The sequence below is a fragment of the Leptosomus discolor genome, chromosome 12 (assembly GCF_034619465.1).
Source record: "Leptosomus discolor isolate bLepDis1 chromosome 12, bLepDis1.hap2, whole genome shotgun sequence".
Lineage (NCBI taxonomy): Eukaryota > Metazoa > Chordata > Aves > Leptosomiformes > Leptosomidae > Leptosomus > Leptosomus discolor.
Window position 1 is genome coordinate 12,106,010 of NC_141402.1, and position 13,903 is coordinate 12,119,912.

A 13,903-nucleotide genomic window follows, 5' to 3' on the forward strand; every position below is an offset into this window, starting at 1 on the left:
ATAGAGTCTTGCTGTCAATGGTGTAAAGAGAGAACGGAGAGATTTGGCCATTTTTCAGTACAGCTTTTACAATAACCTCGGGCATACTGCAGTTGACACTGGTGGTGTTATTCTCAGTATTTCATACTTTTAAACCTTGGTTTCCTCCTTCTCATCACCTATATCATGCTACGGTTCTTATTGTACTGTTTGCTGCATTGGATTAAGTCAGTTTCAAATGGGTCACTGAAGCAAGAAAATAAAGCTGCCTGGCAATTTACTCCCTTCCCAAAAGAAAAGTTTCAGGGTGAAGGGGATGTAAATGAACAGAAATCAGGAAGTAAAAAGAAATAAATAAAAGGTGGAATTTTGCCACATGATTATAGCAAACAAAAATAAGTGTCTGAAAAAATGTGTATTATCCTGGTAGCAAATTATACAGAGGAAAATTAAAAGTTATCTTCTCTACTGAAGTAAGTAGAAGACCTAAAGTCTAGATGGTGAGCCTGTGTGTTTGGTATTTACTAAACGTGTTACAAGTGGAATAAGGAGTATAATGAGAGCAGAGTGTAGGTGGCACAGTAAAATGTCTAAATGATCTGTCTGTATTTAAACCAACAGAAGCTTTGCAACAAGGCATTAAAAAGCAAACTGGAGCGCCACTGGAAATCACCTCTCCAAAGTCAGGTGAAATCCTGTAGGATTAGAAAGTTCGAAGAAACCTTAAACTGGAATGAATAAGGGATAGTAGATGGGCAGTTTATTGTGTAATATATATAGAAAAAAACCTAACTACAAGGGGGAGTGTGTGTGTGTTTTATTCTAGTAGCACACAGTGTAACAGAAAAAGTGTATATAAATACAGAGAGGACCATTTTAGTGTGTACATGTACAGAATGTGGTGGGGGTATAAAAAGGTTATTTTTTCCTCTTTTTGTGACTGTTGAGAATATAATAGATGCCATAGGGCTTGAAAGTAGAGTAGCAGAGGATTTGCATACTAATTTATTTCCTTTCCTGCAGAAGTACATATGCAACCTGTAACATCTGCACCTCCGTTGTCAATGGTAGCCACTCCCTGCTTCTGCAGCGACAATGGACAATTGATACCAATGGGTGAGAAGCCAAGCAAATTTTTTTTTTCTGTAGTGTCAATGTGGGAAGATGTACTGTTAGATAAAGGTGCTTCAGCAGGTGCTCATTCAGCCTTCTGCACTTACCCGTTACCACAATCTTGTTACATCTTTGAACTGTAACTAAAAACTTCAGAACAACTCTCCCATATCCTATAACTTTGTCCTGGTTTGAGTATCCCTGGAGGAAGGAAGCTTATACCAGACGCTAACTTCATCGATCTCCAGCACAAACCCTGAATCCCAAGCTGCTGAACGTGGGTTTGTAATGCACAGTCATATTCCAAAGACAGAGGAGGGAAAACTCTTCTTTGTCCCTTACTAGCTCCTGAACAACCTATCTCCTGGTCTTTGTGAAGACCAGATGCACTCAGTGATGGGTTTGGTACTCTCTCCTTTTGTACTCATTTTCAATTCCCACTAATGTACTTAAGAGGACAATTTCAGATTAGCTGCCTGTAGCCCGCCCACAGCCTTTGCCATTTGGATGGTTCGAGCTCCTGTTCAGTCACTGAATTCAAGGAGTTACAGACAGACAGTCACACCCGAATGCGGCAATTGGGTACAGGCAGACCCAGCTAGCCAAATGCAGGGCTGACTATGTGGCCAATCTGCGATTCATAGGCCTCGAGAATTACCAGTTTCATGCACAGTCCAGCTCTAACAGTCAGGTTTTGACCTTGCAGGAGAAAATGTTTCTCTGCCAGTGAATATATCAGGTCATTGTGCTTACTCCATTTGCAATGCATCGTGCCAGATTGAATTAATTTGGGCAGAGTGTAAAACTGGTCATACTGAGGCCCTCAAGATCTGTGATCCGGACTCTGAAGCCTGTCCACCAACACCTGCACCCAGTGCAACAAGCCAAGTTCCTGCTTCCACGGGGACTCCTGTGAGCGATTGTCTTGAGCTCATTCCTCCCAGAAAGGTGAGAGACTTGAAAGAAGATGTGTTTCTTCAGCTACGGCATTGCCTACAGCCAAGATCTGGTGTTCTCCTCTGATGCTGATAGCCACCACTACAGCTGTAGGTGTGGCTGAATTAGGTGATTTAGAAGTATACCAGAAGCTGCCAGATAATTGAGGGATTAAGTTGAAGATTATTCTGGTCACCTGAAACATCTAAATGACTGTATGTGGGAAGAGCTACCTCAGCTGAACAAAGGCTGGGAAACCACATCTGGCAGTGTCCTGTCATCAGAAGTAGTCAGGACCTTAGTATTGAGTCCTATGCAAAATGTTGTAGAACAGAAGTAGATATAAAGCCTCTGTTGATTGCTAGATGTTTCATACTGCCTAGTTTCCAGAGAAACAGTAGATAGCAAATAATGCTATGCTAGACAATTAACTGAATGGAGCATAGTTGCTGTGTGTAATATTAAAGATTTTGCTACATTACTTTGTTACATGCCTCTCCTCTTCTTTTTCAATCCGTTAACAGTTTAATGAAACATGGAACTTTGGAAACTGCCAGATTGCCACTTGCCTGGGAGAAGGAAGCAATATTAAACTGTCCAGCACGGCTTGCCCTCCTCAGCAACTGAAACTCTGTGTCAATGGTTTCCCATTCACGAAACACTACGATGAAACTGGTTGCTGTGAAGTCTTTGAGTGCCAGTGTAAGTACTTAGGAATTCCTGAGATTTATGTTATGTTCACCTGGGACTCAAGAAATATAGGTCTATGTGGTCAACATCTTTATTATGTTCGTATTAATTCAGTAGGATGATGTAACGGAACAGAAATCCCAGCTAAACCATTGGCTGTTAAGAGCAGATAAGAGTGTCCTTGTTAGACATTTTTTAATCAAACTGGTTGTTTCAGCTCTCACTGAAAGTGAGTAAAAGAATTAGAACCAGCTTGTACTTACAGGAAGCTCAGAAGCCAAGTTTGAAGTCTGCCACTCTGTCTTTCAGGTATTTGCAGTGGATGGGGAAATGAGCATTATGTGACTTTTGATGGAACATATCATCATTTTAAAGAAAACTGCACCTATGTCCTTGTGAAGTCAATTCATCCTGACTCTTACAACTTCTGGATTCACATAGACAACTACTACTGTGGTGCCATTGATGGAGCAATTTGTTCAATGTCCCTTCTCATTTTTCACTCCAACTCTATTGTTACTCTGACACAAGCAATGGAACATGGAAAAGAAACAAACTTGGTAAAGTATTGTGATAAAATGAATTCTCAATATTATTTTGCTGTAGTTATATTACTGTACTGCCAAATGTTCTGTCATGACAAAGGATGAAGCTTGTAAAAAAATTGAATGGGTAGGAAATGGAATTACATTGCTTTCTCTCTATTCCTTTGTGTCAACAAAAATTTGTATATTCTAAAAACTTGGGAAATGAATTGAAAGTTGTGATTTTCTTCCTGCATGAGTGTTCAAATATAAATTACAACATATTGAAAAAGAATCATAGAGAACTGCTTAAATGACTGCCTTTGACAGATTTCATTTGGTGACCTGAGGTCTGAATTCGTGCTGCTCTGCTTTCCAGTTGCACAAACCGTATACCTTACTCAACCGGAGGATGTCCATAGAGACCTTTTGTTTCTCTTCTTTTTAGATTTTGTTTAATGATAAGAAAGTTGTTCCAGACATTTCTAGGAATGGCATCAGAATAACCAGTTCTGGCATTTACGTCATTGTTGAAATACCTGAATTAGAAGTTTATGTCTCCTACAGTCAACTCGCATTTTACATAAAACTCCCTTTCGGAAAGTTTTATAACAATACCATGGGACTGTGTGGTGAGTGTCCTCATCTCATCAGCTGACAGTAATGAATGCAGTAAATGCTCCTCCTCCTTTCTCTCGTTCTCTTGTAAACATGTCTAAATGCTTGCAACCCCACTAATTTCTATGCCTCACAAACTTTGATAATTTATCTCTATTCGGTGGAAAGACACTGTCAGGAGAGAGAGTCACTTCCTTTCGTTCTGTTCACAGTCTGTTGGTGGATGGAGATAGGCTCTTTTTAAGTCCTTCTTCTTGATCATATCTATTCAGTAGGGGAATGTACAAAATCTGGAGTCCTGTGCTAAATAGAGCCATCTCAGTTGCTTTAGCCACCAGGAAAAATGTATCAACCAACACATCAACTCTGGTTTTCATGAGTAACTGGCAAATTATTTCTTCCTACAAACAGTTCTTCTGAACTTTTCCAGGACCACACGTGTTGTTACCTTCCCATAAGGAGGAGAACTTCCCTCCAGGCTTTCTCTAAAAGCAGCTTCAACTGTCCTCCTATTGTCACTTTGTTTTTGTATTGCTACCAGGTACCTGCACCAACCAGAAGTCTGATGATGCTATGAAGAGGAACGGTGAGGTTATTGAGTCCTTCAAAGAGATGGCATTAGATTGGAAAGTCCCAGATCCTACTAACAGATACTGTAATCCAGGTGTCTCAGAACCAGCTGAGATTCAATATCATCAGCACTGTGAGCCTTCCAATCTATGTAAAATCATCTGGTAAGAAAAGCCCCATAAGTGCCAGAAAAATAAGTCCACAAGATAATTTTGTGCTTTACTATGTGACTTGGGTGTACTGTTTATAGGACACAATGAAAATATGAAGTCTAGCATACCTTGAAAAACTGAGCAGTGAACTGATGTGTGAATGTTCCTGAGTTTGGCAGATATTTTTTAACCACATCATCAAAATCAGTCCTGTCTTAATACTGTCTGCTGCTTGGCACTCCCTGTGTCTGTCAGTTCTCGAGGAGCCAATCAGGAACTAGCTATAATTCTGTAGCTGAAAGCTCTGGATCAAAACGAAAATAATCAGAATATAGTAAGCAAGTATGTATGTCTGTTTTTAAAACAACTTTGTAGTTTAAAACAGGATTGTCAAACGTAAAAATGTCAGCATATAGAATTATAGCTGTGAGATGTGCAGGAGACTATTCTTTGCAGACGCCAGTTCAACATAAAACTGCATCCTTTGAAAGCATTGTAAAGAATGGGAGGTAAAGCTCATTCTTAATTAAACTGTGTGGTCATATTGCCTATCAGAGCAATTTGTGGTTGTATCTTACCTTGAGACTTTCTCCGGGTGGGGATGCGTTTAGTTCTGAGTTGGAAGTAGCCCAAGGAAGTGACATGCCGTGTCTGTCTCCTTGCTTTGCGAAGGAACCTGACCGAGTGCCACAGAGTGGTCCCCCCACAGCCCTACTATGAGGCGTGTGTGGCCAGTGGGTGCTCAGAACAGCACCCCGGCACCCAGTGCCAGAGCATGCAGACATACGCAGCCTTGTGCGGGCTCCACGGGGTCTGTGTGGACTGGAGGAGGCAAGCGAACGGGCAGTGCGGTAAGCCTGGGAAACACCTGCTGCTGGTGAAGCAACTCTGGTCTGCTCTTTCCTCACCTACATGCCTGTTTGTGTTCCACCACGTCATCAGGCTTCAATCTTTCCTGAGCTGCTCTGGACTTGAGAAAAAGCAGGAACAAATCAAAGAGGTTGTTGCAGTCCAGAACTGGTGCAAAACGAGTGAGAAATAGGCCCAGAGTCTCTCCTGAGCAGCTCAGCTGAGAAGTCCCATGTGTTACCTAGAGCTCCATCACTAGATGGCAAAACACAGCTTCTCTCTGCTTGCTTGGCCCTGCTCAGGGAGGGGGACCCAGTGATTTGGGCAGAAGAATTACTAGTACTCTGGCAAGCCGCTTGCTGAATCCATTGATCCCCTCTTGCTGAAGCTGCAGGGACCCCCTCCCTGGGCTGCACAGACCCATGGGGCGGGCTGCGTCAGCGTGTGCAGTTCATCCGTTGTGCATTGAAGGGCATGCGTGGGTCTGGGCTTTCTAACCTGTGTGTTGTAACGCTCCACAGAGGCCAGCTGTGCTCAGGATCAGGTATATAAGCCGTGTGGGGAAGCAAAAAGAAACACTTGCTTCAGCAGGTGGGTCATTTCCTAAGGCACTTTTCCAATAACTGGAAAATTTCCAAGGAAGGATGGATGTTCAGTTCCTCTGGGATTTAGGTGTCTGAATGCCCTGGGACACATACCGACCTCTCAATTGTTCCTGTTTAATTCTAATTGTACAGAGAGGTCATTATGGACACCCTCCCCTCCCAAAATAACACACCAGTGTTTGTTGAGGGATGCTACTGTCCTGATGGAAAATACCTGCTGAATGATCGTGATGGCATTTGTGTTTCTGTCTGTGGTAAGAAATAATGTAAATGGTGGGATGGGAAGGTGGGATAAGAGCCTGACTAGAAGTGCACATTAAGGGGGATGTTCTGGGTACAGAGGAAATGTGGGAGACCCTGATGCTGATCCTTTCCAGTTAGTCTGGAAATGTTTCAGATTTTCAGTTTCTGTCTGTTCATATGCAGAAAGTGTAACTTTCAAAAGAACAAAGAGGGAGTATCTGGTTTGGGTACATATCCTGTGACTCTGCACTCTGGATCTCTCTTTCTCTTTGTGGCTGTTTCTCAGATTTCAAGACCTTCATTCTATTCCTGCCTTCCTGCTTCTGTTGTTTTCCCTGATTAAGATATCATTAAAGCCATCTGTAATTTATTTTATAGGTTGCACTGCACAAGATGGGTCAGTGAAACAGGTAAGTAAAAGGAAAATACTGTCTTTATACTATAGCTGGGTGCTGTGACCTTAGGTAAAAATGAACACATGGTTTCTTCTTTTAATTCTATGCTTAAATACCAGTGAACTGCAATGACAGAAAGAAAATAGCAGAGTTTATTAACTCCAGAACTTTATTAATCACTTGAGGTACAGAAGCAGAAGTAGCAGTTTGTGGGAATCACTGTTTCCTGGTAGAACTACCACGCTTCCCTTCTGGAAATGTATAAACCTGCAAAGGAAGGTGGCAAATAATAATATTTTTTCTTACTGTTCCCTTCTTCTCCCTCTGGAATTTGAACTCTGATTTTCCTACATAATAAATTAGGGCACCTCAGCCCTACACTCTCTTGCAGCGGGCATTCATTAACATAATGCTTCTAGTTTTTGCCCTCTGAACTGCTGTCCTTATTGTTTGCACAGCCTAGAGAGGCCTGGGAGCACGACTGTCAATACTGTGCTTGCGATGAAGCGACCTTCAATATCTCTTGCCTCCCGCGCCCTTGTGCTAAATCGCCACCTATCAACTGCACTAAAGAGGGCTTTGTACGCAAAATAAAAGCACGCCTGGATGACCCATGCTGCACAGAGACAGTCTGCGGTGAGTAGATAATTCGGACATCATAATGTGGCATCATTTGCCTTTAGCAGACATCCTCAAGTGAGATCTGGCACCCCACAGGTACCAGATTCAAACAAACACACTGGAGTGGTCATTTCTTCTATCTACGTGCCAGGAGCTCTCACTGTCAGAAGAGACCATTCTCTGGTCCAGCTTGTATTCTAAACTAGTGCCATGACCTGCCAGGTACTTACTTGGAAAAATCCTCCAGGTGCTTCATGGGATCTTCTGGCTCTTGTCCCTTCTGAGATGAGAAGGTGACCCTTGCACAGAGATCCATCCAGTAAGGGAGGATGACTCCTGTGGAGGTTCTTGATATATGTTTGCCCTCACCTTTCTATTTGCATCCTCCTAGTCCCAAATGCCCACAACAGCACAGGACCTCCTCACCAGCCTGTTCCTAACCCTGGCCATTCCCAGCACCTGTGGGAAGATGCAGGATGGGGGATGCTGGCAATGGTGGTGGGATGTTTTTCTGTCCCTCATCCCTTCATGCTCCAAGACAGAGGTCCGTTAGGCTCCTTGGATGCCTTGAAGGAGCAGTGGGCACTGTCAGGATGCTTTACCTTGCATGTCCCAACCTTTACATCTTTGGCTCTCATCCACTGCCTCTTAATTTTTTCCACTCTCTGACTCACTTACCTTTACCCCAACTTGTTTCTCTGTCACTTCTCTGAGATGGGGGCGTTAGGTTTTTTTAGGGATGACATGCAGTGGGGGAAGAGAAGGAGGAACAAGGACCAGAAGTATATGTCCAGGGAAGAGCTTTACAGTAGAGCAAGCTTAGAGATACTTCACCTGAACGTGTCTCAGACTCCAAAAATGTGTGGTTCAAGAATAATCTATTTCTACCTAATTTCTTGGATGTTCAAGCTTTGTCTGCAAGTAATACTGCTGGATGGGATGCTTTGGCTTACTTTATCTCTGTTGTCTATTGCAGAATGTGATATAAAAACCTGCATTATCAACAAAACAGCATGCAACTTAGGCTTCCAACCAGTGGTTGCTATATCTGAGGATGGTTGTTGTCCTATCTTCTCCTGTAGTAAGTACAATGTTTTCTTAAGGTGTCTTATTTATTCCTTGAACTATTTCATTTTTTGTACATGATTCAAAATCATAGGCAGTACCCTCTCCCCTTCCCTCTCAGCCTTTACAGTTGGTGCTTTCATTTTTCTTGGAGGTTGAGTAACTGGTGTAGGTTCTCTGTAGCTAGTATTCAGTGAGTGTAAGTTATTGATCAGATACTGAATGTTGGTTACATTGAACCCATCCAGAAGCTCTGCTGCCAAATTATATTTCCAGTTTCACATAGCTGACCTAGCCTCCCGTTGGCTCTGTTACCAGCAAGGTGGTTAACAATAAATAAAAGCTCAATTAATTTCAAGTATGGGTAAAAAACCCCCAAGGTAAATAGATTTTTCCATAAGGAAAAAACCAGGATATAGACTTACACCCCACTTCATGCACAACATCTGAGCAGATGTTACATGTGGGCTTCCAAATAACAATTAGCACCATGTACTATTTAATTTTTTCCCCTTTTGTGGGGGATGTTAAGGCTAGTGAATAAACTCAGTTCTACTCTTTGTCTCCTCTAAATCACTCAAAATTCAGAGATCAGTACAGTAACTGTTTACATCACTCCTAGCACATCCTTTTCATTTTCTTTTTTTCTTACAGTACCAAAAGGCGTATGTGTTTCTGAAGGAGTTGAATTTAAGGTAGGTCTTCTTCAGACACTTCTTTCCACAGGTTAATGCTGCCTGAGTCAGAATTTTCTGAAGTTGTTATTGTCAACACTCATATAAAAAGCAGGATTAGAACAGCCTGTCATTTTCCTCTGCCAATAGTCTTAAGTACTGGAAATGTTACTGAAAAGGTAACACTAGAGACCAGTAGGTTGCTTACTAAATGAGATCTTACCTATGCTTCAGAGTCAAGAGGTCAGAATTGTGACTGAATACAAATTTTAAATCTCATTGGGTGTTGGAAGGTTAATTACTAGGTCAAACTGAGTGAAAATTGGTGCATGGAATTTATAAGATAATATAATAACTCATTTAATGTGACTGATGCACTTGGGAGTGTCAGCCTTGTGTTCATTTTGTGATACTGACAGTGTGAGGTTTTAGAGATCCAGAGGTATTCATATCAGGAAGTTCTTCCAAAGATATCCCAAGCATAAGCATTCAGCTTTGATGGTCCAGGGGATGTATCTTTATTCTAGAACGTGCTGAATCCTTACCATGGCCTGTCTCCTCTCTCCTCTCTCTTTCCAGCCTGGGGCAGTGGTGCCTACAAGCACGTGTGAGGACTGCGTGTGCACAGATGAGCCGGACGTCGTGACACAGACCAACCGCATCCAGTGTGTTCCAGTGAAATGCCAAACCACCTGCCAGCAGGTCAGCGCTGCGTGCTCAGCCTCCCCAGCCACCAACAAAGGCTGTTGAGGGGATGTACTGTGAAACTGCTTCCCCACTGAATAATCTTCTGTTAGATTTTTTTGGTAGAGTCCTTTTCAGGGTGCTAGCTAATTTTGCTCTAGCAAATTTAAGAGGTCACCCTTGGAAAGATGCCCTCAGGGAGAATGGTTGCAAACCTGCTAAAGAGAAGCCCTACTGTGAAAGACTATGTTTGTGCCCTTCTGTTGGTGTTGCCCATTGTCAGCTCAAAAACTAAGATTGTAAAGAAACTGCACAGTGATTTGTATGTTCCCAGACACTTCTCAGTACTCATGAGCTGAGAGCCTGCACACAAACTGTTCAGTCTATTACTGAATGTAAGCAAAGAGTGGTTCTTTTCCATTCTTGCCAAGATAAGGCCAGACCCACCACCAATTCTAAAAATGGATAAAACCATTATCCTTTATCCTGAAGCCAGCAACACTCACACCCACAAAGAGACCAATGGATACCTAAAACCCAGGGGAGGAAATAACTGATGCATAATCTTGATATGTCTGACAGCAGCAATTCTTGTGGGTAACCATACTAGACCAAGAACTGGCAGTAGATTGTGCAAGTTATCATATGCTGGATTAATTTATTTGGCCTGACTTGTGTGTTAGCCCAAAGAAGAATAGCCAATGACAGGGTCTTAATGGAAACTGAAATGGCCAGAAGTCACTATTCAATAAGGGAAAGAAACTGTCAGCTTTGATTTACAGGCTTAAAGTGGGTCCAACATGTTTCTAAAAAAAACCAGAAATTAATCCAAAAGGTTGTCTCATTTCCTCTGCCATCTCCAGTGTGGCTTTGATCCAAAGGATCTTCATGAACAAGACATCAGGTAACATGGCTAAATGTAAACTTTATTCCCACAGGGTTTCCGCTATGTGGAAGAGGAGGGTCAGTGCTGCAGCCAGTGCCAGCAAGTGGCATGTGTGGCAAATTTTCCATTTGGCAATGTGACCATTGAGGTGAGCACTCTTGCTCTGCACACAAGGCTGAATTATCGAAAAGACTTCAGCATTTTTTGAACCACTGTCACACGTTTTGAGGTTGGGAAGACCTCTAGGAGATTTTAAAATGTCTGTATTTCCAAAGTAAATGTAGATGTTTATACAGCTGTGTGCATCTCACAGGTACCACTGTGTTGAAAATTATGCATCTCTGGCAGGAATGGAGATCATGTTACCCCCTCTCCTCCTGACATGCAACAGAGAGAAGGGATTTGGAGGGAATGGTGGCAATGTGTAATACTGCTCTTGCAGAGATACGTGATCTGGCTTCACATCATCCTGCCCCGATCTGGAAACAGTGTCATTACCTCGCCCTGGAGATACAGGGCTAAATACTGTGAGCGAGCTGATGCAGATGTACCACCACTTGTTCTGAAGGTGCTGAGGCAGAAAGCAAAAGTGGCATAGCTGCTGTAGGGTAGTGTGACTTGGTAACACACTCAGGCAATATGTCTTGTGAGCTTAGCGTTGTGTAGACATGGGCTGAGCCTCAGGCTAGTTCTTTGGGTTTATTACAGCCTGCTACTCCTGTGAACGGCTAATGATGCTGTCTCAACCACTGACTCTTTTCTTAGGTACTATTGCTTCTCTGGTAGCTCTTATGTTCTGCATCTTTTCTATTTCATCCTTTTATTCCTCGATAATTGCAAGCTAGCTTCTCCTGTGCCAATATACAATTTTCATGTTTCCATGAGGCTCTACATTTATCCATTAACCTCTATTATGAAGACTTTTCTCCTCTTTCACTCTTTTTGCTCTTCTTTCATCTATTAAAAACAAAACTGTTGAAATCCTTCAAAAGAATTATTTTTCTTTTGTGTACATTTTCTTCCAAATACAGTAACACACCTACCTTCTGGTATTTCTGTTCATACCTCTATGCTCATTCGGCCACCAACTTTTGATTCTTTCCACCTAGGTGGATCCTTTCCACAGGAGGGATTTTGCATAGGCTGGCAGCGGGTGAGCTTAGTATGCAATTTGCAGATGTGAGTTCCAGACACCTCAGCACTTTCAGAGTGATGTGAACAACCCAGCCCCTCTGTCCGTTCATTGACTGTATTACTGTTGCATTATTCTATTTTTATTGCTATACTGTACTCACTTGGGGTGTTTTTTCCTGTTTTTATTCAGGTTGGAAAGAGCTATAAAGCTCCATATGATAACTGCACTCAGTACACATGCACTGAATCAGCGGGCCAGTTTTCCTTGACTAGTACAGTAAAGGTCTGCCTACCATTTGAAGAATCAAACTGTGTCCCAGTAAGTATTTTAGAGCCAGAAGAGCAGACTTCTGCTGCTGGTCTGGGAGTTTTCTTCACTGTTTTGAATGAACCACTTCAGTATTTCTTGATCTTTCTGAGATGATCATCCTTGTTTGAAGGAAATGTACTTTTTCAGCCCTGAAGGGAGTGTCCTGTGGCAGTAAAACAAAGCTGTTTGCAAACAACCCATGCATTTCACTTGTTATGGGATAAACACTAGAACTTGAAAGAGAAGAGTATTGGGGCAATAGCAAAGTGAGATTTTTCATCACTTCAGAAACACCAGTGTTATGAAATGCAACTCAGCGAATGGTAACTCACCACAGACCCCTGGGGAAACCAATGAACACGGTGTCTTCTGGTATGTGGTGCATCACAAAGCAAACAAATGGTACATGAGTGAGCAAGGCGTATCATTCATGCCTGGCTTCCAGCAATTAGAGGTTCCCAGCAACTTTCAGAAGCGCTGCGGGGCTTCACAGCAGATCTGAAAACCAAAGCAGTGTCAAAGACAGCCATTGACTTGAACTACTTTGGGGTAGGTTCTGTGCAGGTCAGGCTGTTCAATTCCAGCAGCAGCCATCATTCTCTGGTGCTGGCTTTTTTGTGCTGGCTTCAATAGGACCTACGTAAGGTCAGGTCAGGCATGTGTTACAGGACATCTCACCTGGCTTCTGAGAGGATAGGTTTTAGGAAAATTAACTCCCTTCCTTGATGGATGTTTTTTTAAGCAGTTTTGTGTATAATTGATATACAAATAGGTCTGATGAGGAATCTGTTGGTTAGAGACGAGGGAATATACCTGAACTCTCATTGTTGCCACTAGCTGCTTAGCAATACCTATGTCTGAACTGTTCTGGTTATGTTTGCTTTCAATACAGGGCACAGTTGATGTGACTTCAGATGGCTGTTGTAAGACATGTGAGTGAATTAAATCAATGATTCCCTGTTCTAATACTGTTCAGTTCTTCCCTGCTTGTAGTCCTGCTCCTGTGTGCACTGAGAGTCTGCAGTTCCCATAGACTGGAAGACTGTTCTTACAGCAACAGAGCTGTTTCATACCTCACAGCTGAGGCTAAAAAGCTGCCTCATTCTTCCAATGGGGACACTAAATTTCCATTTCTGTGTTTTTAAATAACTGAAATACTGTTAGTTTGACCTATAGTCCTGAAAGGAAAATTTGTAGAAAATATGCTCTGTATTCTTCCACCTGGAAACTGCATGGGAAAAAGGGGCTTTTCCTGTAGCATCCACCCAGAAATCACAGGTTGTTATAGAGTCACAAATACAATTTTCAGCAATTTTTAAAAACCAAACCCTTCACGTCTCCTTTAGGTCTTGATTCAACAGTATCTTTACATGAGCATATACATGTCTTCATTTGAGCTAGTCCACAAATAGAAAATGCCTTGACCAGCAGGAAATTGCTTTGCTGAATTAGTGCCTCTTTGCACTCTCATTTGTTTCTTTGGTTATGCATTTGAACTGTAAAATGTTCTAGCAGGATGATCTGCCCTGGCTTTCCTAGCAGATACCTTTCAAAACATTTACTCTCCGGTCTGAAGGAGTCTAACAGAAGTGTTCTCTTTCGCAGGTATCGACCTGCCACATAAATGCAAACGCAATGTGAAAGAGCAGTATATTGTCCACAACAACTGCAAGTCGGCTTCTCCGGTCCCAGTGCCCTTTTGTGAAGGGACGTGCAGTACCTATTCAGTGTAAGTTGGAAACCTTTCTCTGTCTTCCTCCATGTCTGGTCTTCCTGGGTTCTTATCACCAACGGGCTGAGCTGTTTGTCACCTTCCTGATGTTTAAAAGGACCTGGTTGGGAAACAGGGTGTGCA

The 13,903-nt window shown here is 42.4% G+C and overlaps 1 protein-coding gene across 2 annotated transcripts in view; it reads left to right on the forward strand.

The window, feature by feature from the left end:
- The window catches only part of LOC104345048 (mucin-5B), a 45,741-nt gene that overhangs the window by 31,229 nt on the left and 609 nt on the right, over positions 1-13,903 (forward strand). Inside the window, exons 29-47 of one of the 2 annotated variants that reach the window (XM_086472301.1) lie at positions 601-666; positions 1,003-1,095; positions 1,799-2,040; positions 2,553-2,730; positions 3,028-3,278; positions 3,691-3,874; positions 4,402-4,594; positions 5,255-5,433; positions 5,953-6,022; positions 6,169-6,290; positions 6,658-6,689; positions 7,133-7,310; positions 8,272-8,376; positions 9,015-9,055; positions 9,614-9,736; positions 10,657-10,752; positions 11,929-12,057; positions 12,941-12,980; positions 13,654-13,777. In XM_086472301.1, the coding sequence (XP_086328427.1) occupies positions 601-666; positions 1,003-1,095; positions 1,799-2,040; positions 2,553-2,730; positions 3,028-3,278; positions 3,691-3,874; positions 4,402-4,594; positions 5,255-5,433; positions 5,953-6,022; positions 6,169-6,290; positions 6,658-6,689; positions 7,133-7,310; positions 8,272-8,376; positions 9,015-9,055; positions 9,614-9,736; positions 10,657-10,752; positions 11,929-12,057; positions 12,941-12,980; positions 13,654-13,777 (2,446 nt within the window). The remainder of the gene's footprint in view (positions 1-600; positions 667-1,002; positions 1,096-1,798; positions 2,041-2,552; positions 2,731-3,027; positions 3,279-3,690; positions 3,875-4,401; positions 4,595-5,254; positions 5,434-5,952; positions 6,023-6,168; positions 6,291-6,657; positions 6,690-7,132; positions 7,311-8,271; positions 8,377-9,014; positions 9,056-9,613; positions 9,737-10,656; positions 10,753-11,928; positions 12,058-12,940; positions 12,981-13,653; positions 13,778-13,903) is intronic. The other variant, XM_086472300.1, reaches the window with a different exon arrangement.